The 25,075-nt window shown below is 40.6% G+C and overlaps 2 protein-coding genes across 16 annotated transcripts in view; one reads left to right on the top strand and one right to left on the bottom strand.

Annotated features, from left to right (window-relative positions):
• The window catches only part of LOC308470554 (ankyrin repeat domain-containing protein 40-like), an 82,102-nt gene extending 78,536 nt beyond the window's left edge, over window positions 1-3,566 (top strand). For all 3 annotated transcript variants that reach the window (XM_080993986.1, XM_080993985.1, XM_080993984.1), the window contains exons 4-5: window positions 1,390-1,565; window positions 3,345-3,566. In XM_080993986.1, the coding sequence (XP_080850112.1) occupies window positions 1,390-1,565; window positions 3,345-3,488 (320 nt within the window). In that variant the 3' untranslated portion in view covers window positions 3,489-3,566. The remainder of the gene's footprint in view (window positions 1-1,389; window positions 1,566-3,344) is intronic.
• Window positions 3,567-4,720: 1,154 nt separating this feature from the next.
• LUC7L3 (LUC7 like 3 pre-mRNA splicing factor) lies at window positions 4,721-25,060 on the bottom strand. 13 transcript variants are annotated; one of them, XR_013982451.1, is made up of 13 exons: window positions 24,844-25,060; window positions 20,955-21,021; window positions 19,204-19,243; window positions 18,863-19,007; window positions 17,484-17,561; window positions 17,301-17,405; window positions 15,986-16,147; window positions 14,290-14,567; window positions 13,286-13,446; window positions 7,078-7,218; window positions 6,864-6,972; window positions 5,984-6,084; window positions 4,721-5,382 (listed from the first exon to the last, which is right to left on the bottom strand). XR_013982451.1 is itself a non-coding variant. In XM_080993893.1 (12 exons), the coding sequence occupies exons 1-12, from the start codon at window positions 24,940-24,942 to the stop codon at window positions 6,039-6,041; spliced, it is 1,431 nt and encodes a 476-aa protein (XP_080850019.1). In that variant the 5' UTR covers window positions 24,943-25,060; the 3' UTR covers window positions 4,721-6,038. The 13 variants fall into 13 exon arrangements, 6 of the variants coding, with proteins under 6 accessions (XP_080850019.1, XP_080850018.1, XP_080850016.1 ...); XR_013982452.1 differs by lacking the exon at window positions 5,984-6,084 and adding an exon at window positions 6,394-6,549; XR_013982453.1 differs by adding an exon at window positions 6,394-6,549 and having other exon boundaries at window positions 4,721-6,084.
• Window positions 25,061-25,075: the final 15 nt, after the last annotated feature.

Below are 25,075 nucleotides of genomic sequence, written 5' to 3' on the forward strand. Positions count from 1 at the left end.
TCATATCTGCTTTAAGAACCTTTTCTTCTTTTTCTTTCCTTAGTTGGTAGAGCTTTGTCAAGATAGGGCATTTTCTCTTAAATGCCACATGACTGGGATCAGTTTTGTGTCGTCATGCTTCTGTGTAATATGATCATAGGTTGTCACAGATCAGTGTTCATGAGGGAAATGAACTTTTGAGGAAGTAGTTGTTGTATCTCAGTTATTTGGAAATCTTCCTGGAATAATAGCAGAATTGTTGGTTGGAGTGCAATGGGTTGAAGGAAACGGTGACATTGCAATGAAGGAAATGGGCAGCTCTTCCAAACTACACAACTGCTACTGAAAAACATGTGCCCAGACTTCAGATTGGTGTGCAGGTGTCAAGAATGAGACTTGCACTGGCTTAATTGTTGGAATGTAACATTTCAAAGCAGTACGTTAATCTGCTTTTGATGGTTAACTCTAGCACATATAAAATTAGGATTGAGGCATTATTTATGATGTTTCATTTGTGCCCTGCTCTTCTTCTGAGCCCAGAGCAACTTATACGTGGAGCCTAGGCCGTCTTCCACCTACTTAGCTTCAACCATAAAACTAAATCACGCCTATCCTCTATGCATGAAAAAGCTGATCAGCTTTCACATTTAATTGCTTAAGTGTAGAGAATCATTAACTTTAGGGTTTCATTAAATCTGCAGATGCAGATATTTTGTTTAAAGTACACTTGGCACTAATCAGATGCTGGAAATATCAGTGTGAAGACCCAGCAGCCACTACTAAGCAAGAGAATGAGATGGGTAAGAAGACAAGGTGGACAGCTGAAGAGCTCATCTCTTTGTGGCAGTAGCCTGTGAATCACTTTTCCATCTTTAGTCCCTTAATAGCTTTATACAGCTGTCACAGCCCTCCACTCCACTTGCTTCTTCATTGTACTCTACACTTACTGATCTCCTTGAGTAATTTTATTGGACCGGGGCTGTTTGTCTGCAGTGCATGTGTGTGCATACTGGTAGACTTTTTTGCTACAGTTGCCTGTAGCAACATTGCCATAGCTTGTTGTTCTTCGTGTTTGTTCTCTTCTCAACCTTAAACTTCTCAACTTTATTATTCAGTCATTACTTATGCATGTATCTGAGAAGCTGTGGCCACACAACACAGCAGAGTTCATGACAGAGCCCCACTGCTTTACACTGGGAGTTTGCTGCTACTGACTTACACTGGATTCTCTTGAGTCTGTGCAAACAAAGAGCAAATACAAATGATAAAGGCTGTGGTCTAGTAAACATCTGTTAACATTTGTAGGGTATATTTCCAAGGATATATATTTGGGTTTGTGGCTGTCATTTCCGTTTCTCTGCATTTTGGCGATGATTTAACTTCAAAATACTCTTTCCTCTCCACATATAGAACTGGTACTTAAAGTAAGAGTTCAGAACCCTAAAGAGAATGACTTCATTGAAATTGAACTGGACAGACAAGAACTGACTTACCAAGATTTGCTCAGAGTGAGTTGCCATGAATTGGGCATTAATCCTGAACAAGTGGAAAAGGTTAGAAAGCTACCGAATACACTGATAAGAAAGGTAAGGACCATCATTTTCCTTCAAGTATTCCTATGTTGACACTCTTACCAGTGATGTTAGAATAAATCTGTGTCCAAAACAGAACATGGTCAATTTTAAAAGTAGCCTGAGATAATGCTTTGTACAGGCAACTATCTGCTAGTTTCTTCCGGTAATTTTAGGCAGCAGGCAGTCTCTAGCATAGGTGTTCTTTGACCCTTAGTGACTAAATTTGCCTCTTCTCCTTCCCAGTTCTTCGGCCTTAGGGCAAAGTAGCTGCTAAGCAGAGATAAGCAACTGATGGAGAAAGGCAGCCGGTGGCTCCTGCAATCCTGTGGGTGTAGCTGAACCTCTCTCCAAGTCACTCTACCTTTGGGTATGGGAGCCTTCAGAATTTTTAACATGCAGAGCCAGCCTGCTCTCAAGCAGTGAACAGAATGCAGAGTTTGGCTCTAATAACATATGCAATTTACAGAACCTTAATGCAGTTTCTTGCTGGACTGTATGTACCACTTAAAAGAGGAGGTGGGAGAATCTTTGTTTCTTGGTTGTACAGATAATGTGTTGCACATAAAATCTAGCATAAACAAGATAAAGTATAATACTTGCAGCATGTCTTTTAAATGGTCAAAGCACTTAGCATATTCAGTCATTTATCCAGTGGCTGAGTACCCCGATATGGAGTTTTAGGGGACTACTTGAAGAATAATGGGTGCTTCTTTTTAATTAGGGCTGTGCACACCTCCCCCTCATCTGATCTGGCGCTAGATCAGCTGCAGGTTGTTCTGGGGCTGACCTGATCCAGAACCAGGCCCTAGATTATGGAGCCAGCCCCAATGTTTAATTAGGGTTCTAAGAAGATGCTGTCTTCAGTCCTGCTGGGTGCTGCTTTGCCAGCACATTCTCAGTGCTGGTGTAGTTGACCCTGCAGAGGCTTTTACTCCGCCTTTTGTGCAACAGAACTTCCTCTTTTCTCACCATGCTCCTGAAAATCTGCTCTGGAGGGTTAGGGGAACCCGCAGAGCAGATTTTGGGGTGCATGGGGGAAGAGAGGGGTAGTTTCATTGTGCAAGTAGAATCCCTGTGCCAATGGGACAACTTTGTTGGATACAGCCAAACATTTTTAGATTTACAAGGGGTTGTATCCAGAATGTCTCTTTTATGTAACACTACTCCTGCTGAAGTAGTGCTGTTTGCTGGTTTCCAGTTTGTGATCCCTATCCTGCTTTGCCCCTTACACTGCTTGTTGGAGTTTCCAACTTTCCATAGAATCATAGTTGGAAGGTACCCCAAGGATCATCTAGTCCAACCTCCTGCAATGCAGGAATACACAGCTGTCCCATAGGGTGTTATCAGCACCATGCTCTAACCAACTGAGCTACACAGAGTGATAAGACACTTTACAGTGGGTTGTAGAGGAACCAGCAAGATTTGGCTCCCTCCACCTTCCTCAAGCACATTCAGAAAAATGCTAGATCCAAGCAAAAATGTTTATAGATATACCAGATAAAAGCTGGTATATCTTCCCACATATGGTAATGACTAAGTGGTCATGCTGTGGCTATTACTCTAGCAACCCACCATACTAATGCAGTTCTGTGAATGAAGTGAGTTAGCATTATAAATGTAGATTTGTTGGAATGACTTCCTACTCAACAACTTGGCACAAGGAATAAAAGTAGTTCTTTACATGTATTTGATCTGGTTATCTCAATACATCTTATCACCCTGCTTTGTTAAACTGATTTTATAAAGTTACTGCAACTCATCAGTTAATGATATTTGTGTCTTTCATTCAAGGATAAAGATGTTGCCAGGCTTCAGGATTTTCAAGAGCTAGAGCTGGTTTTGGTGAGAAGCATCAGTTCTCCTTTCAGAAATGCTTCAGCAACACTAATGGAAAGACCCTGCTATAACACTAAAGCAGCAAAGTTGACATACTAAAGTTTAAGACTTCCAGGAAGTTGGTATCTAAAAACCTTATACTCGTTAAAATTAAACCAAGATGTGTTTACTATTCAATATTTTTATATGCAGCATTTTTCTTAACTTTGGTTAATATTTCTTGAGTGGTGCTATCTCAAAGATGGCTCTTGGATTGCTCAAGCACTTCAGCAGTCTCATGTGTAGCCCATACAATGAACAAGCACAAGTGGAAAACTGTTTTGTGGGGGAAACTAATCACAATTGTTCCCTCAGTCAACTGGTGTCTGGCACCCAATGATATGTATTGAGTTAATATATTTTATACATTGTTGTCAGGCCAACATTGCTACAGAAAAACTAGTGTTGTCGTCTGGTCTTTTTTAAAAAATATATAAAAAGTACTGCTAGGTACCTTCTCTGTGTAACAGTAAGAGAGACAAATGAACTGAGGAATAAGTAAAAGTTCTGTTTTCTTGTCCTATGCTCTTTATGATAGAATGCTGTAAAAACGGAATTGTTTTGAGAAGATAAACAATGGAGAATCAGGTTTAAACAAGTGTTTCCTGTTACCAGCTTTTGTTCTAGAATATTGCTTGTTGCATAGTTAGGTTAGTTTGAGAGATGATATAGCAATGCTGGTAACTAAGCAAATCTATGCATTTAGAAAACTATTTTTGTAGTTTTATATAAAAAGGTATGTAATGCAAACCAAACCAACATAAAATGATGTATTTATGTGATGCTTTATCCTGTGAACCTAAGAACAATTTTCAATGGCAGCTTTATTTTTGCACTATCAACTTGTAACAGGGTAGCCAAGAGTTTTAACGTGGTTGTTAATTAAAATTTTGCTTTAGGCCTTGCGGCACCAGCTCATAATTCACCTGTCATGAAGCTGTGTGCATTTGCCAACATGTTTTCTAACAGTTGATGTAGGCCCTCATCTACTGAAGGTTGACTGGATTACATAGAGAAATACCGTGACAAGGTTATTAGTTTCCTTTTGTCTGGTTCCTATGGCTGACAATGCGTTCTACATGCTTTCCTGTATACAAGTGGGGGGTTACATAAAATGTGTGGCGTATCGGATCATATGGTCTTCTGTTCCTATTCTTGCTTCTAACCTGATACTTTGCTTCTCTCAAATATTATGCATGTCTGCCTTTGCCTTTGCCAACAAATACAAATATTTTTATACTTTCACTATGTTTCTTAGCGCATATCCAAGAAAGAACACAATCACATGAAAATTGCAGTGTTACCTCTTTATCTTTATTTACACTTTTTAAAAAGCTATGGAAACTACTGGGACAGAAATTGGTTATGTAAATTTTGATAAGAGAAATACCCCAACCTCTCATTTTGATCTGGGGTGGGGGCATGGGGATAGACAAGAATGAACTTGAACACATTTGATTTATTTGGAAAGAAGTCTATTTAATATTAAACACTCAATGACAATCAAATGTGTAACAGAAAGTCATAGATACTGTATTTCCATTAGGGTATATCAAGAAGCCAGGTATAGCTTTGTTGTAAAAATGGGGTTTATTTTAGTTGGAGTCACACAAAATACTAAACATTTATCCTTGTGTTTCAAAGTTCAAGAATGAAAACTTGCAATTAAACACTGAGCAAGCCATGTGTTCAGGTTATGTTGGTTTATCACCTTAAAAGTCTTATAGGAAAAAAATGATAACAGGACTTAAAATTCTCAGTAGCATGTTTGCTTATTAACTTCTCTCTGCATTTGGAGAGGTCACAACAGTCCTGAATTAATTTTTATTTTAAAAAATCTAACTGAACTTTATTTTTTTTCTATGCCACTACAGCTTTCTTTCACCTCATTTTAAAGCAGATCTTCGTATTAAGCAGTCTTCAGGCTTCTTCGCAGACTTGTCACGTGGTTGTCCTATAACGCAAAACGTTGTGAAAAGAGAGTCAGATAGTGGGAACAAAGATTATTTTCATTTGCCATTCCTAAACAGCGTCTGCTTGCTGCCCGCTTAACTCTTCAAAATCATCTCATAAAAATTACACCTAACACCCCTGTGTATTGGACAGTTAAGGACAAACATGACGTCACAATTCACCAACCACTGTTGTTGGGAAGCCATGTATTCCAACAGGGCTTGCACAGATGTCAAATGCAAGTACCACTGAAACGAATGAAGGGTGTGCAACATTAGTGCTCAGAGGATTGCACTGTATGGCTTAAATCCTATGCACATTTACTTGGAAGCAAGCCCCAATGAACACAGTGGAACCTACTTCTGAATAAGCATGCATAGGCCTGCACTGTAATTGGTTAGGGGTTCTTAGAAGATAAGCTGAAACTATATTAACTATGTTGCAAGGAAATCAATCAATCAGCTGGCTTTATTTGGGTTTATTCCTTACTTAAGGAATGACCCTGAGAAATCACAGGTCAAGACGGGGCAATTATTTATGTATAAGATTAGCTTCATTTATCTAACAATGTGGTTATATACATTCTTGCCATTTATATATACCTATTGGGTGTTTCTGACATTGGCCTTTATTTTCATTTGCCTCCCAAGTCTGGTATCAGCCAGTATATGCTGCTGTGTGCCATGGCTGCCTGGCAATTCTCCTACGCAGTAGGAAATTATAAACACATACCTCTTAAAGACTTGAAATGCATTGAATGTTACAAGGCGATTATTATGTAGTATTTATTGCATTTAATAAAGATATCTAATTCTGGGCAGCACTGCATCCCTACACACAGTTGAAAGAAAATTCCAATCAAGTTAATATCAGGTTAACAGTTTCACAATATATGCACAAAGATTCCTTTTCACTTTTTGTAAATAAAACACACAACAGTAAGCTTAAAGATTACAGGCAACAGCATTCAAACATGGATGTGGGTAGAGAAAGGAGTACCTGGCATGAGTACCTGCTTAGTTTGACTGAATCCTTGATTTTTAATTTGGCTTTTCATGGGCCGCTCACAACACCAACGCTGTGTGAGGTATGGTAGTCAGCTGCAATTATTCATAAACCCTACACTTCCATCAATCCAATGCTACTGGCTCTCGAGTTACAGAACAAACTGCATTAGAATGCAAGGCAAAGCAAAAAAACTAGAAACATCCTTGACAAAGAAATACTAGCAGTTTATATAAAAACAAAATAGTCCAACATGTGCCTCTAATATTAAGTATTAAAGCAAATGTTTCTGATGCACCAACACAATATGGACTTAATTACAAAATCAGTTCAAGTTGTTAAAAAAGATAATAAATCCCCTAAAAATAAAAAATAGGATAATTAACTTCTAAGGGACTAGATTACAAATATGTTCCCAAGAGGCACACTAATGGGGGTATGAGTCTGCTACAAAATAGCCGATACAAAACAATGTACCTCAAAAGATTTTGCAGGACTACACTGTGTTTTCCTTCAGAAGTTGCTTTAGCACCTCTTCTTACTTGTTGACTTAGCTCCATCTTCATCTGTACATACTTACGCTGCACTGTTAAACAGTAACAAAAAGCCCTAATCAAAGTTTGAAATAATGCACTTACCTCTGTCTGATCTGAGGTCATATCAGATCAGTTTTAATTGGACTGAGTGTCACCTTCAGATTTAATGTCTTCACTGGTCCCATTGACCTCATTCTTAGCATCGCCATCCTTGGAGTCCATGCTTGTGTCTTCACTCTGTTTTTCCCGACTACTGGACTTCACACTACTTTTTTTATCATCAGATCCCCTCTTTTCTGCCATGAAAGAAGACATTGACCATGGACTTCACAGTAAAGACACACAAGGTATCACGCTTTTCAGGGGTGAAGTATATGCCGAGACATCAGCAATTGGCTGTAAAATTGCAAACTAGAGATCAAAGTTACAGTGCTAATATTGAATAAAATATTCCACCAGAAAGAAGAAGAACTGAGTTGCTGAGTTCAGAGGGAAAGGATGGCACAGAGGGGGAGGCAGAACTGCTTAAGATTACAATGCAAAAGTCACTGACCTGTTTGATAGTTCTGGTCAAAAACCACAAGCCATGTACATGCTACCTAACTACCTGATGTAAAGGCTAGCGTAAAATATGTCTAAAACTACAGATTCATCATAGTATATGACTTTTAATCACTTAATTTAGCTCAAGACCATGTACAAATTTGGGGAAGGACCGTAGCTCAGGGGTAGAGCATCTATCTGCCTTGCATGCACAAAGTCCCAGCTTCAGCCTCTGGCATATCCAAATAAGGCTGGGAAAGACTTATTGTCTGATATGCTGGAGAGCCACTGCTGGTCAGAAAATACTGAGCAAGAAGGACTGTTGGTCTGACTCCTGTTGGCAGCATCCTCTGACCTCTGATGCCAACACCTAATCTGCTGGCCAGGGCGGAGAGCCTGCTGGATCAGGCCAATGACCCATCTAGTCGAGCATCCTGTTCTCTCAGTGGCCAAACAGCTGCCTGTAGGAAACCAGCAAGCAGGATTTGAGTACAAGAGCACTCTTACCTATTGTGGTTTCCCGCAATTGGTATTCAGAACATGTAATTCTTGACCTCTCAGACAGCATATGCACAGAACAGTTTGAAGAAATTTAATTTCTACAGGATTACGTATTGATCTTAGGTAACAAACCTTAACGTATAGGGTTAGATCCAGGCCTTACTTCATTTGTGGGGATACTGCAGCTGACAGAGGAAGGAGTGGTTTTAATTATTTCTCCTCAATGCAACACCCTGCGCCACCTCTAACTCTGTTCTGGAGGGTTGGAACATCTTCTGGAAGAACATGGGAGGTGGGGCTGGGGGCTGCAGAGAGGTGAATTGGCGAACGTTACCTCTCCTCCCACTCGGCTGACAATATGGATGGAAGGAGTCTCTTTCATCTGGGAAAGGCAAAGCCTGGATCCAAACCACAGAGCTGATTTTGATTTGGCTATTTGAATCAACTATGCATATTACTGCCTGAAGTTTTAAGGACATTTAAATTCTGTACTGTTTTTTTAGATCTGCATGCTTATCTTTTTGATAACCCATTTTCCCCAAACCTTTTTCTCCATGGCTTCAAGAACTATTCTCAAATGGTAGTGCCTGCTCTTCCCTCATTCTTTTTCCAGAGCCCATTCCCACCTCCTTTACCTTCATTTGCCTGCTATGCCCCATCACCTCACCAGGATTGGGGATTGTCTCCCTACTTGCCAACCACTGCCAAGAAGAGAGAAAGTAATCTGTGTAAGTGCATTATCAGGCTGATATTTAACAATCCATGACTGCCGGGAGCCAAAAAAAGTAACCTTCAAAGCACAATAGGTTTCCAATTCTCATTTTCCTATCTTGCAAGAAGATGCACTTAATTTTCATGTTCAAAACAATTACAAGTTACAAACTTGACAAAGTTGCTTGAAATTGGGACACTAGGTTAATGGGACTCATAGTTCACTGAAAACAGGTAACTCTAAATAGCAGAGGCAGCTATAAGAGAATCTGACAATGGATTGGCTGCCAATAAAATTCGTAAAGCCAGAATAATGAGTTTACCTGGAGAAAATAAAAAATTAAGACAGCCATGTGTCCTTCTCTTATATTCAATGCATAGCCCTTTACGGTGGGCAGTTTCCATATCAGACATGGTTACCAGGTTTTTGTCCCATTATATATAACATGCATATAGTGTAAGTCGTGTATGCTGTACACTGAAATCACTTGGGTATTTCTCTCATCAACATGATGAATCAAAATTCTTCTTTAAGCATCCAGATAAAATATATTAAATGTTCTGAATGGCGGTATTTAATGCAAGAGCAAAGAATAAAGAACAGGGAACAAACAGAAGAGACTGTCAAAGCTGCATGGGTGAAGTTTCTGGAAAGGCATACTTATGGCCTACTGCAGGAGCAAAAGATTATTTTGATGTTTGTTTCAATTCCTTTTATCAAGAAAACTTAGAACAGCTTTATTATGCAGATAACAGCCAAAAAAGGGGAGGGGGGAGGAACTACAAAGGAACCACTGCCTAAGGGAAAACACTCAATATGTGAAGCTGAGAGAAAACCAGTCACCACAGTCCAGTTAACTTTGGAACTCTTAGAGGTGTCTGTTCCACGTAATAATTGCCTGGACAGGTTGCACTAACTGACCTTTTTGAAAGTCTTCAATTTTTGCTTTATTAGGTATCGCCGATTCACATGTAGATCCACTGAGGAACAGCAGTCTTGTTGCCCCGCAGAGGACTAGCTGTCAGTCCAATAAGCTTATCTTCTGTCCTATGTAGATACGATAGAGCTCAACAGCCCTTTAAATGGGCAAAATATGTAGATTCTCCGGAAGGTGTTTTATTGCTTTGAGTTTGGACAGATTGGGGGGGGGGGGGAGGTGTTTTTCTTGGCAACTGTTAAACAGTGATTGACCTATTGGCCTGTGAATTAAAATAGGAAGCTATACTATGAAAACTTTTTTGTCTACTCTACGCTGAAGTAGTTTTATCTTTGATTTGGTAAGTAGAGCTCAGGGAATAATTCTATTTGTTGAAAGATTTGTTACCCACCCCCACAGCATACCTGTAAGGAGTATAATCCTTATACCTATTTCTTGAAAATTGCTTTTCTGATCATAAAAAGGGAAATAAAATTGGCACACACAGTACAAATGCTGCAGTGCCATCTGTTCAAATACTGACTAGCTGTGCTTAAGTAAGAGAAACTTAACTGTTTCACTGGACAGGGTCAGAAATCGGGGTGGGGTGGGGGTGGAGTGTTTCACTGACAAGTTAATAGAACTGAAATTTTATTTTGTATTTTTCAGTTTCTCTCAGATCTGGGGGATTTTCTCACCATGAAGCTCCAATTTGTAAGGCAATGAGCAAGTTTTGCTTAAAATTCCAGTTCCACAATACCAGACCAGTTGATAATAGCTGTACTCATATCTTCACTGAGGCTTTCTTCAGAAAGGTCCTATGTGTAATTAACTTAATAAACTTAAAGCATGCTTTCATAAGTACAACAGAATAGAATATAGAACATGTAAGGAGGACAGACATTCATACAGCTGCTTAACAATGACTAACAATTTTTTTTTGCCAATGCTCAAGTGACATGGAAGGAAGTCAAATTCCAAGTGTAACCACAATCACAACACCCAAAGAGTTGTAGGAGAGAAAGTGGAAAAATAGCAAGAATAGTATTTAAACACACCCTCAGCTGGTGTATGCAGTGTAGTTGAGTCACACCACTTTTTAGTGTTACAGGGTGACTGGGAAAGGGGAAACAAGCTGTATATTCTGCAAACTAGGAGGTTATGACTTCTGGGCAGATACCTTCCCGTGTTGGATATAGATAAATGTTATTTAGCATTGCATACCATTAAATTGTGAAGTATTCTACTAAGCTACAAAACCATTAGTTTATACCCAAACTCAGTTCTTTGAAAATCCAGACAAAAGGCATTGAATAGAAGAGAATGAAGCAGTCCAAGATTATTTAAATGGCAGCCCCCTGGAGATAATAAGATCACTATTTATGCAAGAAGTACATTGTTATTTCGAGTCACTGTTGTCTTCTCTAGAACCAATGAATGCCATAATAGACTCTGCAGCCTATTCTGATGCCCCATTTTAGAACAGTACCTACACACAGCTGAGTGCATCAGGCTTGCCTCACTGGGTCAGAACCATATACCCATGTACCATTCCCATTACTCTGCTTTTATTAATCACAGTCCTGGGAACTCTGGTAATACTTCCTTGAGCAGGAATTCATTCAACTTTGCATTAATAAAAAGAAATACACAACCAACATACTAAAATGAAAATTATTTCTAGAGGCGAATAACAGGCAGTCATATCTAATTCATGACCATCATTCTATACATACAAAAGATGCATAAAGCAGTAAAAAAACTCCAAGCCTCTCTTCAGTAAGGAGACCTTAAAGGGATTTATGAAATACTATCCAAAACTGAGGCAGTGAAGCTTGAAGAGACTGGCTTGCTGATGACCATTTTTAAAGGCTTCCTTTCAATGTGGGGACCACAAAGCGTTATGCAGAACACTAAACATTCATATTGTTCACCACTAAGGCGGCAATCCTACATACCTACCTGGGAGTAAGCTCAGTTTAACTTTGGGGCTTACTTCCCAGTAGACAGGCATATGATTGCAGTGTTAAGTGACCCACATGCTGAGAAGGGAGATTCCAGTGTATCAAATAAAATAATTTAGCGCGGAGCATGTATACTAACAACCCCAGGTGAAACAGGCCATTTCCCAAATTACTTTGATAATGAGCTTGAAAATGGGAGAGGTTAACAGACATATCTATTATCAATAGAAGAGTACACTGAAAGTTGTTCCAGAGGCCAGAAATTTACCCAACATCTTTTAGACAAGAGGTGTAACTCTGACCTTCGAGGTTTTGCAAGTATCCCATTACATGGCTGTATATGTGCGTGTCATTTAAAAATCGGAATTGAAGCTAACATGGATTCTTAATTTGAGAGATTGGGCTTTCATGTTATTTCTGGGTGGACAAAGTAACAAACAATGGAATGATTCACAATGAGCTGCAGTCTTGTGTGCTCGCCTCTCCTGTGTGGTCAAGAGGAACAGTTCAGAAACTTTTGCTTACTGTGGCTGCTGTGTCACCTGGAGTGATATACTGTGGTTTCTGAAGCTGGCTTGTTGAAACCAACCAAGGTTAGTCCTTACCACAATTTCATATTCAAACAACATGGCAAACTCTGGTTAACTAAAAGCAGAAGCTTATGAATTCTTTATCTCAGCTTTGCAGGAGGAGAGCATACGAGCCCAAAATTTGCTAAAGTCCATCATGTTGCACTAAAACTTGATTACCATTATATGCTAATGCAGACAGTATATCTGCAAGAAATCAGCCAGTGCAGTATCCAGCACAATAAGGAAAACTACTACAGTCATTAGCACTGATTTTAAAAAGTATATACTTAACTTAATACCTGAAAAATAAATAACAAGCCAAGAGCAGACTTTAGTTAGGCTCTTTCATATTCCTAAAGTGTTGGAAATGCAGACGAGGATGAATAATAAACCACAAGGGCTGAAGAAAAAGTGTTCACCAAAGGGAAGCAACTGTAACTGTACATAAGAACATGGAACAGTAGTGACATACCACCTTTATGCACCATGTCTTCAGGAACAATTTAAATATCACACCAATTTACTGTTAGTATTGTTGAGTCTGCAAAATGGAGGGGTGGGCAGAAGGCAGATCAGGATTGACTGGTAAATGTCTGGGTTATTTACAGATCAGGATTTCTGACTCCTGCTTGTTTTACAACCACCACCAAAAACATGGTTCTGAATATACTGTTGAAGTGTGTGTGTGTGTGTGTGTGTGTGTCAGGGCAATGAAGTCTGTTTATTTCTGGTACTCAAAACAAATAGCTGGTCTCAGAATGCTTAAATTCTCATTTTATTTATTGCACAGCGTAAACCAGGCTTTGGTTGGTGGATTTCAAGAGTTCTAGCAAAAAACAAGTAGATCTGCAAGCCTGATGCTTCCCCACCCCTGGTAACGGACACCTAAAGACAGTAACAGAAGACTCAACTGAATTTAAGTTCACAGATGTAGAAAAACTGAGGTAGTATGGGGCCAAGAGACACTCATCTACCTGGAATCTAAGAGTTTTATATATAATATGCTACAGTACTGGAAGGGAGAAGGAAAGGTGCATCAAGTATTTAAAAGTTTGTATTTAAGAGTTCAGAAGGAATCTATGGGGGCAGGAATCACTGGAAGATCATGGCACAGCTCTGCAGAAAAACTATTCTTCACCAGTCATATGAACTGACCTTTTTCCTTAGATTTCCTGTCTTGTTCTCGCTCTCTGCTTTTGCTTCTGTGCTTGTAAGATTTCCGATCCCGACTCTTTGACCGCCTTTTGTCCCTGCTACGTGATCTATGTTTTCTGTCTGACCTATCATGGCTTCTGCTTCTGCGTCGATCTCGACTCCTAAAAATGTAAGAAGAATGGGTGGAATTCAACCTGGTGCTAATGTGAACATTCCACCAATGAAAGGATTTCTCTTTGCACAATGGGACACCCCCCCCCATGTCCCTAGATATATTCCAGGGGTTCCCTCAACTCTCTGGAGCAGATTTGGGGATGGTGTGGGGAACGGACAAGGTGGGGGGGCAGTGTCTCATTGCACAAGCAGAAGTCATTCTGCTCATGCAGTCATTTCGTTGACTATCCCCAATAATAGTTAAAAGCACTTCCCTAAATTTATCACAAGTAAACTTGACATAAAAACTTGACACATCCACATATGGATCGGCAAAATTGGGGGGAGGCACATTCACAGTTAAACGAAGCTTTGATATAAACTACAGTTTTGCTGCAAAATGCTTAGTGTAAAACTGCCTTGAGAAATGTAAGCCAAAGTTTGTTCAAAACTGGTTAAACCCTATTTATGCCAAGTTTTCAGATACAGTGGTACCTTGGGTTACATACGCTTCAGGTTACAGACTCCACTAACCCATAAATATTACCTTGGGTTGAGAACTTTGCTTCAGGATGAGAACAGAAATCGTGCAGTGGCGGCACAGCAGCAGCAGGAGGCTCCATTAGCTAAAGTGGTGCTTCAGGTTAAGAACAGACCTCCAGAACGAATTAAGTTCTTAACCCGAGGTACCACTGTACTTGTGAGGAATTTTTAGTACTGAAAACCTCAAGCAGTTTCTCAGGAATACAAAGTATACACCTTTAGGTGTTCTCTCGACTCATCATCCATTTCAATTTATTCAATTAACTTCAAAGAAATATAATGTCCTTAGCCCCTTCCCAGACAGGTACCTGCTTCGTCTTCTGTCCTTGCTTCTTGATCTTTTATGGTCCCTTGACCGACTACCCCTCCTGTCAGAAGTTCTGCTTGAATGTCTGCTTCGTGAACGACTCCTCTTTCGTCTCTCTCTATCACGAGCCCTCTCTTTTTCTTTTTCTTCTTCTTCACGCCGTCGCTTTCTTTCCCTTTCTTCCCTTTCACGTTCCCTCTCTCGCTCTTCACGCTCTAGTTTCTCTTTTTTTAACCGATCATCGCGCTCAGGCTCTTCAGTTCTCTTTCTCAATTTTTCCTTAAAAAGGAAAGTATTACAGAAAGGTTACTGAAATCATAGAATTGTTGAATTTTAAGGCACCATGAAGATCATCTAGTCCAACTCCCCTGCAATGCAGGAACCTTTTGCCCAATGTGGGGCTCAAACCCAAAACCAACTGGAAGATTTCATGCTTCTTAAGAAAGGGCAATACTCACTACCATGACATGAATTTGAAACACTCTTTAACAGTCTATTTCAGATAAAATTTAAAGCATCTCCACTATCTGGTAACATTAATGATAACATATATACAAATAGAATCATAGAACTGTAGAGTTGCAAGGAACCCCGAGGGCATCTAGTCCAACTTCCTAAAATGCAGGAATCTCAACGAAAGCATCCATGACTGATGGCAATCCACCACAGAGCAATAGGCTGTATCTCTGCACACAAAGAACATATTTTTGAAGAACCCTGCTCAATGCAAGAACAAAATTGTACTGAACACCTTGTCCTCAAATGTACCTTGATTTGGCAGATTAGAATCTCAGCTAACTACAGTTGGATGCATTATATGTATATATTTATGTGTACGTATAGTGCTTAAAACTCCACAGAATAGGCCATCAACCAAGCAAAACCATTTCAGACACCACTTCTTAATTGTTGGTTAAAATCTGGATACATTTATCAAGATATGTACCTAAATTATGCATAGAAGTGCCATGAAAATATAACATTTTGTATGGGACAGTTCTAAGACTGTCAATGCTTTTTACTGAAACTCGTGGAATAATACCAACTTCTGTCTGTCTTAGCTCAGTAAACAGATCTTAAACTACAAAGACCTATATCAATTCAGTTATTTTTATCTTATTACTTTCTCATCCTATGCCCGTGGCTATTTTGATATATTGTTTAACGTTTGGTTTTCCATTCCCCATAAATAATAATTGACACTGACCCACTTTGCACATAATACCAAGCCAAACCAGAACTAAACATGAGCAAGCAGGTTTATTCTGTGATAAATCATAGTTTACTCATGAACCCAGGTTTGTGATTTGCCTGGAAGAAAATGAACCATGAGTCCTGGTAGTTCTGAGCAGACCAGAAGCAACTGCCATTTTTGCTGTAAGTACCTGCATACTTGCTTGCTCACGCCTAGCCATGGTTTGGCTTAGGGATATGTATGAATCAGGTCAGTATGTACTTTAACCTTTGTGTAACATGGATGAAAATAAAAATAAGTCAATACTTTTATCTGTTGGTAGTATTCAAGAATGTAAGCTGAGAAGTTCACCTACTTGGTATCACAAGGTTCTGAGTATTTCAGTTCATAATGGCACATTCTAAAATCATTTTTTATAGTGGCATCGCCATATACATAGGCTATATGTTGACAGTATTGCCAAGCACATACAGATCTAGATATACATGCAGATTGAACATACTTTTAGTTCTTCCACTGTAGCTTTAATTTTTGCGTAACCCATATGCTGTTTTCCCATCAAGTGATCATCTACCCTGGATTGTGCATCTCCTACGATTAAAAATGCTCCACAGACTTCACAAACTTCCATCTGCTTTTCCTGAGCTGCAAAGCTCTCAATTGTCTGGAAACAGAAGATACTTGTTAAAACAGATAGTTACATTAACACTTTATTTATTATTTACCTAGCAACAATACAACTTAATTTTTCAAATTCTTAACCTACCCCTTGGTATGCAAGCAGCTAACCAATTGCTATAAAAATACACACAATTTCATGCCCAAAGCAGATCACAAGATTGGTCTAACTGCATTATAATTCAAGTGCAGGTGCACCTTTAAAACAGACCTTCGTGCAATTCTATCTGCAAAGCAACTGACAAGCATATTATTCCAGCTGCACACAATATAGCATTTAACAACCCCTCTAAACCCAAGGCTGCCATCTGATAATAAGAAACAAGTCATAATCTTCCATGGTGTTAAATTCTACTGGCTTCATTTCAACTCCAAAGGCTTATTGAAGTTCTAAGATGGTCTCTATCCCTTAGTAGGTCAAGAACAGGGATGTGGCCAAGATCTCCCTTTTTCAAAGTGTTTTCTGCATTCCTGTGTATCTGAGAGGATATTAACCCAGTGAGGGACACATTCTAGCAACATTATTTATTCTAAACATAAAGCGTTGTATCCTGAAAGCACCCCTCCCTTCTGGAACAATTGAAGGGGGGGGGAGGAAGAAGTGAAAACTGCCCCCCTCCCTGTTCTGCTACTTCTGAAAGCCTCTGCTGGATCAAAGAGCTTTGCACCAGTGGAACGAAGCCACTAGAAACAATCCTCCAATTTTTTTGGCCCATAAATTGATTTGCCTTTATGCAGGCTATTACAGTCATACCTTGGGTTGCAGACACTTCAGGTTGCATGTTTTCGGATATGGACGCGGCGAAACCTGGAAGTACCGGAACGGCTTACTTCCAGGTTTCGGCACTTTGCGCGTGCGCAGAAGCACCAAATCGCAGATGCAGCGCTGCGGGTTGCGAACATGCATCCCGCACGGATCACGTTCGCAACCCAAGAATCCACTATAATCTCATATACGCATGGTTAAAGCTCAATGACTAATAAAGTATGAAAATATTTTGGTGGCAATCAAAGAAACTATTTATTCAACAAGTTGGAAGAATACAAGCTGGAAAAATAAGTCTTTTGTGAGGTCAAGTTTATTTGACTGTATTCTGTTGGGGCTTCCAGACTTAGAGAAAAACAGGACTCTTACTTACCGAAGTTGTAGATCTTAGCAACTCTCTTTCCTCTTTTAACTGTTCAACAAGTTTCATCATGCCTTGAGCCTCTTCCACCTTTCCTTCAGAACCTAGTTCTTCAATCTAATAGAGAGAGAACAAAGTTAGTATAACGTCTTGATCCAACTTTATAAACATTTCTGTATGATTCAAGACAATTACCTGTTGTAGAAGTACATCAATCTTGTCAGTTAATACTTGAATCTTCTCTTCATTTTTACCAGTAGGTCCTGCTGCTTGCTAAATATTAAAATAAAAGTGACAACAGACACCTAAAAGTTACAAGTGCAACAAAACACTGTTCTGCTTTGTCATGTCCACAGCACAACTCATATCGAAGAGTAAGTTGTAAGAAGAAAAAATTCCACAATAAGTTCATCTACATCAGAAGTGGAGAACCTTTTGGGCTCCATGGGCCAGATCCTTATCAAGAGTGGTCTTACAGGCCAAATATGACAGGCGAGTGGCCCTGTCTACCTGTCAAAATCCCTTGCTGGAGCAATGTTAAGAGTGATGAAACTGCTTCATGTAACGGTTTGCCAAACTGCTCTCTGAAGCCCCTCCCTGCCATTAAAGTTTGCTCCTAAAAGGTTAAAAGGGCAGGGCCAACAGTAAGGGGAATCTCACTTAAGCGTTGGAAATGGGTGCACCAGAGATTCCTATTGAGTCTGAACTCAGAAGGATTGCTCCCCCTTTGCAGCAGCTGATGTGAAGAGAGTGATCCTGCTTAGCACCGTGCAGTGCTTTGAAGGCTCCTGAAAACCAGCTGGTTGTCAGAGATTTGGGGAGGTGCACAAGGCAGATATGGGCAAGTCCCACAGGTAATAGGATGACATCAGATGTAGGGCAGGTAGCCATGGCTTGCCCCAAGGCCAAAGGGGGAGGAAGGCCAAGTCTGATCCACAGACTGGAGGTTCTCCACCTCTGTTGTACATGGTGTCTGTGCAGTCCCAAATATGGGTTCTGCACTTGCAGGGTCCCTTTCTGGAAATTCTGAAAGCTAAGCTTTCACTCTCCACACTGTGGCTTCCACCTATCACTCAGTTATCTCTTAACCACCAGAGCAACAGCACACATTTAGAAACTCAATTCTGACGAGTTCAAAAGTTAGCTTCAAACAGCACATATATTAGTTTCATCTAAGTGTGGCTTATGTTGTATCCTGCTATTCTTGTATTTGTTCAATTTTAAAGAACTTATAAAGCAATAAGTGAACCGTATATACATTGAGAAACACAGTTAAGACAGGTAATTCAAACATGCTATAACTCCTGGTCAAGTATGTGTATCTATTCTACTTTAAAGAAAACTTATAAGAAAATACAAAGGGTGGTATCCAACATCACATGAATGGGCACCCGCATGTGCAATGAGACTGCTCCTCTTCCCCTCCCCTCTGCAGGCTCCCACACTAGAGTAGATTTGGGGCACATTATAGAAGTGTAAAGGAGAGAGGAAAATACGTTCTGTAAACAGTTCTGCAAAAGGATATCACCCAAAATACCATATATGTTTAACGTGCCCTCTGCTTTTGTACTTACACCTGAAGCCTGTTGAGTCTGAGACAATGCTAAACGTGCATGACCTCTTCGAATTCGGCGTTCCACCTCTGCAAGCAAGCTCTGTAAATACCGAAGGAAGTCTCTTTCATAGCCTACTTTCATGAATCGAGAACTCTTCTCATACCTGACAATGTTAAAAAAAAAATGATTACATTAAACTTCAGATAAAGGTCATCTCCATATTACCTAACAACGAAAGACTATACGCTATCCACCTCGTGAAATTTTAACTGAGGATTTTTTAAAACCTCATTTAAATGCTTGCATTATTGCTTAATTATATTTATTAGCTTATTAATTATAACTACTAACACACTCACTGTTTTCTGAGGTTTTCATCATGAATTTTCTCACAAGGACCTAGAAATAAAAGCAATAATGGTGATACATTCAAATGACTTTCTGATAACACTATGCCAACAAAGACCTGGATAAAGTTCAACAGTTTTTAACCAAACTAATGTACAGATTAAAACTGGGGTGCCTTTCCACAACAGTACTAACAGTTCTAAATGACTTTCTAGTGTATTGCGATTAGGCTGGCATAGTACCAGAATGACTGTAACCTGATCAATATTCCACCGACACACCAGAGCAGGGCTAAGATTTAAAATCAAGAGTCATTTGCTCAGAGACAAAATGGGGTGAGGTAGGGTACAGATTCGCAAGCCTAAGGAGAGTGAAGCAATATATTTCTATGAAGATTCAAGTGTACTTGGCTTCATATTTGTTTTTCAAAGTTTGAATGGAATCAGTGACAGCACAAGAACAAGCGCATCACACCCCTGCAACATTTACTGAGCTAATAATGAGTGGTTATGAACCTCTGAAATACAGAAGCCCATGATTGTTGAGGCAAAGAGTTCCAGAAAAAGAATGTACTGAAGAGATCTTACCTATCAATTTAGAATGCTACAACAATTCCAAACCTTGTTGGTGACACATCTTTAAAATACACATGCATGAATATCTGTGATATTGTCCTGGTACAATTTTGGTATGATCCACATTAAAAATCAGAGTGCTAGTGGAAGTCTTAGGAACACTGCCGTTGGATCTGAAATGTGAACTAGAGCATGACAGCACTAAAGCTGACAGTATATAGTTAGCTATGGAGTAAGGCCAGAAATGAAGGAAATATTGGGAAACTATTGCTAAAGGGTTTTTGCAAGAACCTGGAAGTTTACATTTTGATTCTTTGACAGAAGCCATATACAGGCGTCCGTCCACTTAAGCGCAATCAACTCACACACAGCTGTGTATACAGGTGCCACCAGAAAATAGATAATGTAGATTCAAACTGGGAAATGGCAGGAGAGCTAGAGAGTCCTCAGAGCTCTTAAGGAGCTGCTACTGCTTTTCCATGCATCCTTCAGCCAGCCCCCGAGCTTCGACTCTAGTTGAAGAGAGTTGTGTGAAAAGAACTGGAGAGCAGGAAAAAACAAGTTTTTATAGGCTTTTTAGAGGGGGCTCCCCACTTACATGATTTTCGCTTATGCACATGGGGGCCCTGGAATGTAACCCAATCTGCTATGAATAGGAATGTGAGGCAGAACATTTTCCAGTAACTGAAAATGTTCCCCTCCTCCCCAGTGCTTCATTTTCTTTTGAAAATTTTCTGTTTTATAAGCTCATTAGAAACAATGAACAGATCCCAACTGCAATGAATGTAGAGAACATTAGGTAAGCTTTGCAGTTTCTTTTGCTCTATTTACTAATTTCAAATAAAATAAAGATACCAATTACATCACTCTCTAGAGCACCAGAAAATGTTCCAAGGCAAATTACCCTAAACAGCATATGAATTTCTTTTGGAAAACTTTCTAAAGCAAAATTTTCTGGAAAATTCACATTACTGGCTCTGAACTTATGCAAATCTAAGATTTTTAGTCATCTTAATGAGATGATTTTGTGACTGTGTGTGTGTGTGTGTGTGTGTGTGTGTGTGTCTGTCTGCCTGTCTCCATCCATACATATAGGAGGTAAACAAAGAAAATATTTATTCACAGCAGCTTCTATCCATGACCTTGACATTTGCTATAATATAAGGAAAAAAACCAAAGGCACTTACCTAAGTCAGAACGGGTATTTGTGAATAATTCAGCTGGACAAAACCCACAAAGGTAATATTTACAAACCTGATTGAGAAGAAGAAACTTAAGTTACTTTCCTTACACATCAAATTTAGACAGACGCAAAGCTGTAAGAGAATTAAGTAATTTGCTCTTGTTCCAATTCTCTTTTTTTCTCTCTCTTTCTTTTTAAACCAACCTTACCCATCAGTGCTAATTTTGGCTGCATTTAAAATATCCTAAGCACAAACCATCTAGGTAAGCTTTACAGTATGGATGAGTACTGACTCATTTCTTCAGGCCCTTTTAGAGGGCTGTCAGAAGAGTAATAGCACAATCTGTCCCTTCAACAACAACTTTTCACCTACCTGCATCAATTCCTGGTTTCCTACGGCTAGTAAGTAAATTAGGTAAAAACCTATACAATACACTCTTCAAGAATTTCAGTCAAGAGCTGTTGATGACTATGCTCTGCCTCCAAAGTCAGAGGCAGCGATGCTACTCAATACCAGTTGCTGGAATTCTCTTCACCCAAACACAAGATGCTATATTTTGGGGTTCTGGTGTCATAAAAATGAAAGAAACTAGCAACTTGATCTCAGTTCTTCTCATTTAAACCATGTATGGAAGCACCTGAGGCTATAATCCTACAGTAACGTAGCTCAGGGGCAGAACATCTTCTTTGCATAGAGGTTCCAGGTTCAATCCCCAGCCCTTCTAGGTGAGGCTGAATTCAGTTTTGAAATCAGGGACAGTCACTGCAAGTCAGTGTAGACAATGGTCTGACTCAGTATAAGGCAGCTTCCTATGTTCCTCAGTAGACAGCAATGCAATCCTAACTCCTAAATGCACCATCTGAGAGAAATTAGGATGTGGAATATTACCCTATCCTGGACTTAAACTGAGCAAATGACTCATCTTGGCATAAAATAAGCCAGTGGAAGTTATGTTGGCGTAACGGGCAAAAAGAGTGTATGTCAGGGACAAGGAGAGGGAATCAAGAGATTTACACTGCATATTAAATCCTTTCATTCACTGGTTCCGCCTCCACAGCATGCCACCAAAATATAGGTGCAACTAAAATTCATCACACAGGAGCCAATGGAAAGGCAGAAAATGAATGTCTACACTGTCCTCCAACCTTGCCCCACCTCCAGCCTAGATCTGATAGGCTGCAGCTTACCGGTAACTATGCTGGTGTATCTGTCTGGCTAGGTTTGCTCTGCTCACACCAGTGAACTTAGTGAGACTTACTGCAGAGTAGACAGGTAATGGATTGCTCTGTAAGTGAGCAGGAAATAACACTTTTTCAATATATTGTTAAAGAAACGTATATACTATGTGAGCCACTATTTGACTTCTGGGGCGGGGGGGAATCAAGGAACAGCTTCTATAAACAGGGGCCAGTGAAACAATGTCTGCAGATGACAGATTGCCCATGTGTAGTGCCGATATTTGAGGAAGATATTGGTACATTTCTCTGGAAATTTCCTAAACACTAGGTTCTAGCACGTGGAAATCAAAAACGTTTTCCCAACTGCACAGAGGTTATTCAATTTATATATTGGTTATATCAGTGAGTTGCTTTTCTCAAAGAGCGACCCTTAGCAACTTACATTAAAACCAATTAAGAACATCCAACAACAATCTAAAAATACAGCTAACAGATACAACGGATGATGAGTTACTGATCCCACCCCACTAAAAGAGGCCACAATGCCACCTTTCAAATTAAGGAAACAGAGGCAAGGTAAAGAGAAAAGTATTTGCCTTGAGCCTAAAAATAAGATAAAAATGGTGCCAGGCGTGCATCTCGTGGAAGAGCATACTACACCCTCCAAATATCCTGTGGAGGGGGGCACACAACGAAGGGTCTCATATGATGACTGAGGGCTTCAGGGGAGCAGTGGTTCTTGAGGTACTGTGGTCCTCAACTACATATGGCTTTAAAGGTCAAAACCAGCACTCTGAATTGAGTCCAGAAACTGATAGCCAGTGCAGTCATGCCAAAATCAGTTATATGCTCAGACAGTTCTATCCCAGTCAACAATCTGGCCTCTAAATTCTGCACCAGTTGCAGAACCATCTTCAATGTACAGACAACAACAATTTTGCATGTGTTTGATTGGTGTGTGATCGCCGACATGCACACTGTGGTCCTGAAAGGGGGCTGAACGGGGTGGGCTTACAGTACACATGTTCTGCCGACATGGGGAGTTGCCTGTATAACACATTGCAGCAGTCCAACTTAGATCATCAGAGCTTAGACACCAGAAGTTAGGTTGTTCCTGTCCAAAAGGTGATGCAGCTGAGCCATTGCTCAAAGCCATCAAGGCCACTTGAGCCTCAAGTGATAGTAATGGATCCAGAAACACCCTCAAGTTAGGTACCTGCTCCTTCAGAAGGAGTGTGACTTCAACACATTTTAGGCAGCCTGCCCAGAGTTTCCTAAGGCAATGCCATAACAGAGGAGCAAAATGCTTCTTGACATTATGAAATCAACAGCTCTTTATGTGTAGAGATAGCAAAAACTGTGTTGGCTGTTAAGGGGGGAAATGTACTCTTTCAATGTAAATGAATGTTCACTGCTGTCATGAGTTAAGAAGCAAAGCCTCTGGAGAAACTCAATGATCACAAATCCCTAATTCCTGCAAAGTCTGCAGGAATTGTCTCACATTCTTTAGAAAAGCAAAATTTTAATTTTAGGAATATTGCTTCTGATTCTAAGATGTGGTGGTGGCCAACAGTGGGGTTGCTTGGTTTTGGCTGGTGTAATCACAGCACTGTTTGTGGATAAGGTAGACCTGGCTACAACCACAAATGGTTCAGCTACATTCAGGCTGGGCAATTAGAGTTTGTGGGGCTGCCTTTGAACAACAGTCCGAAAACTTCGGCTGGTACAAAATGCAGCGCTTTGATTTCTGAGTGGGGAAGATGTGTGCAACCAGGATACCTAAAGGGCCAGTTCCTCTCCTAAAATACAATCAGTTACTAAGTCAAGTGCTGAGACTCTTGCCCATGTGTGGCCCTCATCTGAAGCACAGTTGGTGGGAACAGGTGGCAGGACCTTTGACTGCAGCACTCAGACGTTAGAACATCCTGCCCCAGGTGTTGCATATCTCCAACCCCTCGCACAATACTTTAAATAAATTTGTGTTTTTGCAGACCTTTGGCCAGATCAATGCTCGAGTGTATTTCGGTCCCCCGCACGTTTTAGTTTTCAGCTGTGCCTGAATTTTGCAGCCTTATTCACGTCGCCAGATAGTAGTATTGCAATGCTTTCCGGTTGTTTACACTCTCTCGTAGGCAGCTGTGCTTCGTATTAGAAGGCGGTGGAACAAGCGATCTTAAAAGCATCACACCTTAAAGAAGAGTTGAAACTACAGGATCGGTAGGCCCTTTATTAGAGCAGTGGGTGCCTCGCCCTCCCCAAAGGCTTCAAATCTCCCTCTCCGTGCGCCCCCCCCCCCAAAGGCAGACGCCCCAGATCCAGAGGTTTAGCTCTTGTTCGCTTCAACCACAAATCCTCAGCGTGAACATAACGGGGGTACAACGTTTCCTTGTTTGTCCTTCAACCCCCAAGGACGCGAAACGCAACCCCGTTTTCCTCCCGCAAAGGCTTTTCGAGGCTCCCTGCCCATCGCGCCCGCTACCCGCTGCGCAGGGCCTTAAGGTGCCCTCACCTCTTTGCCTGCAAGCTATTCTAGCAGTTAATAGCGGAGCGGCTCCTCCTCCCCATTTTAGGTAAACCTGTTCCTCGCCCTGCTAACTGGCCCATCTTCTCTCCCCTCCACTTTACCTCCGCCCCCCAAAGCGCGCGCAAAAGGGCCTTGACCAAGCGAGGGCCGGCGATAGAGGAGGAGGAGGCCGCGTCTCGGCCATACTCACGCTATCGTGGTCCCACCGCACGTTGCTGCGCTTTTCATCCGGGGCCAGGTTCCTGTCCCGGCCCATAAGCTCGTCCAGAAGCTGGGCGGCCGAAATCATGATGCCCCGCTCGTCAAGTCCGGCCTCTCCGCCGCGGCCTCCAGCGCTTTCTTTCCTTCCCGCCGCCGCCCGCCCCCCCTCCTTCAATAACACCCAAACCGCGCCGCTGACGAGAGTGACAGAGACAAAATGG

The sequence above is a fragment of the Podarcis pityusensis genome (assembly GCF_964106645.2).
Source record: "Podarcis pityusensis genome assembly, chromosome: 2".
NCBI lineage: Eukaryota > Metazoa > Chordata > Lepidosauria > Squamata > Lacertidae > Podarcis > Podarcis pityusensis.

Excerpts from the sequence above, each read along its gene's own strand:
- LUC7L3 (XM_080993891.1), bottom strand. The coding sequence starts at position 24,942 with ATGATTTCGGCCGCCCAGCTTCTGGACGAGCTTATGGGCCGGGACAGG. Across the intron at positions 19,244-20,954 it reads AAATACCCGTTCTGACTTAG|GTCCTTGTGAGAAAATTCAT; the intron begins GTAAGTGCCTTT and ends TTTTATTTCTAG. Across the intron at positions 19,008-19,203 it reads GATGAAAACCTCAGAAAACA|GTATGAGAAGAGTTCTCGAT; the intron begins GTGAGTGTGTTA and ends TAACATTGTCAG.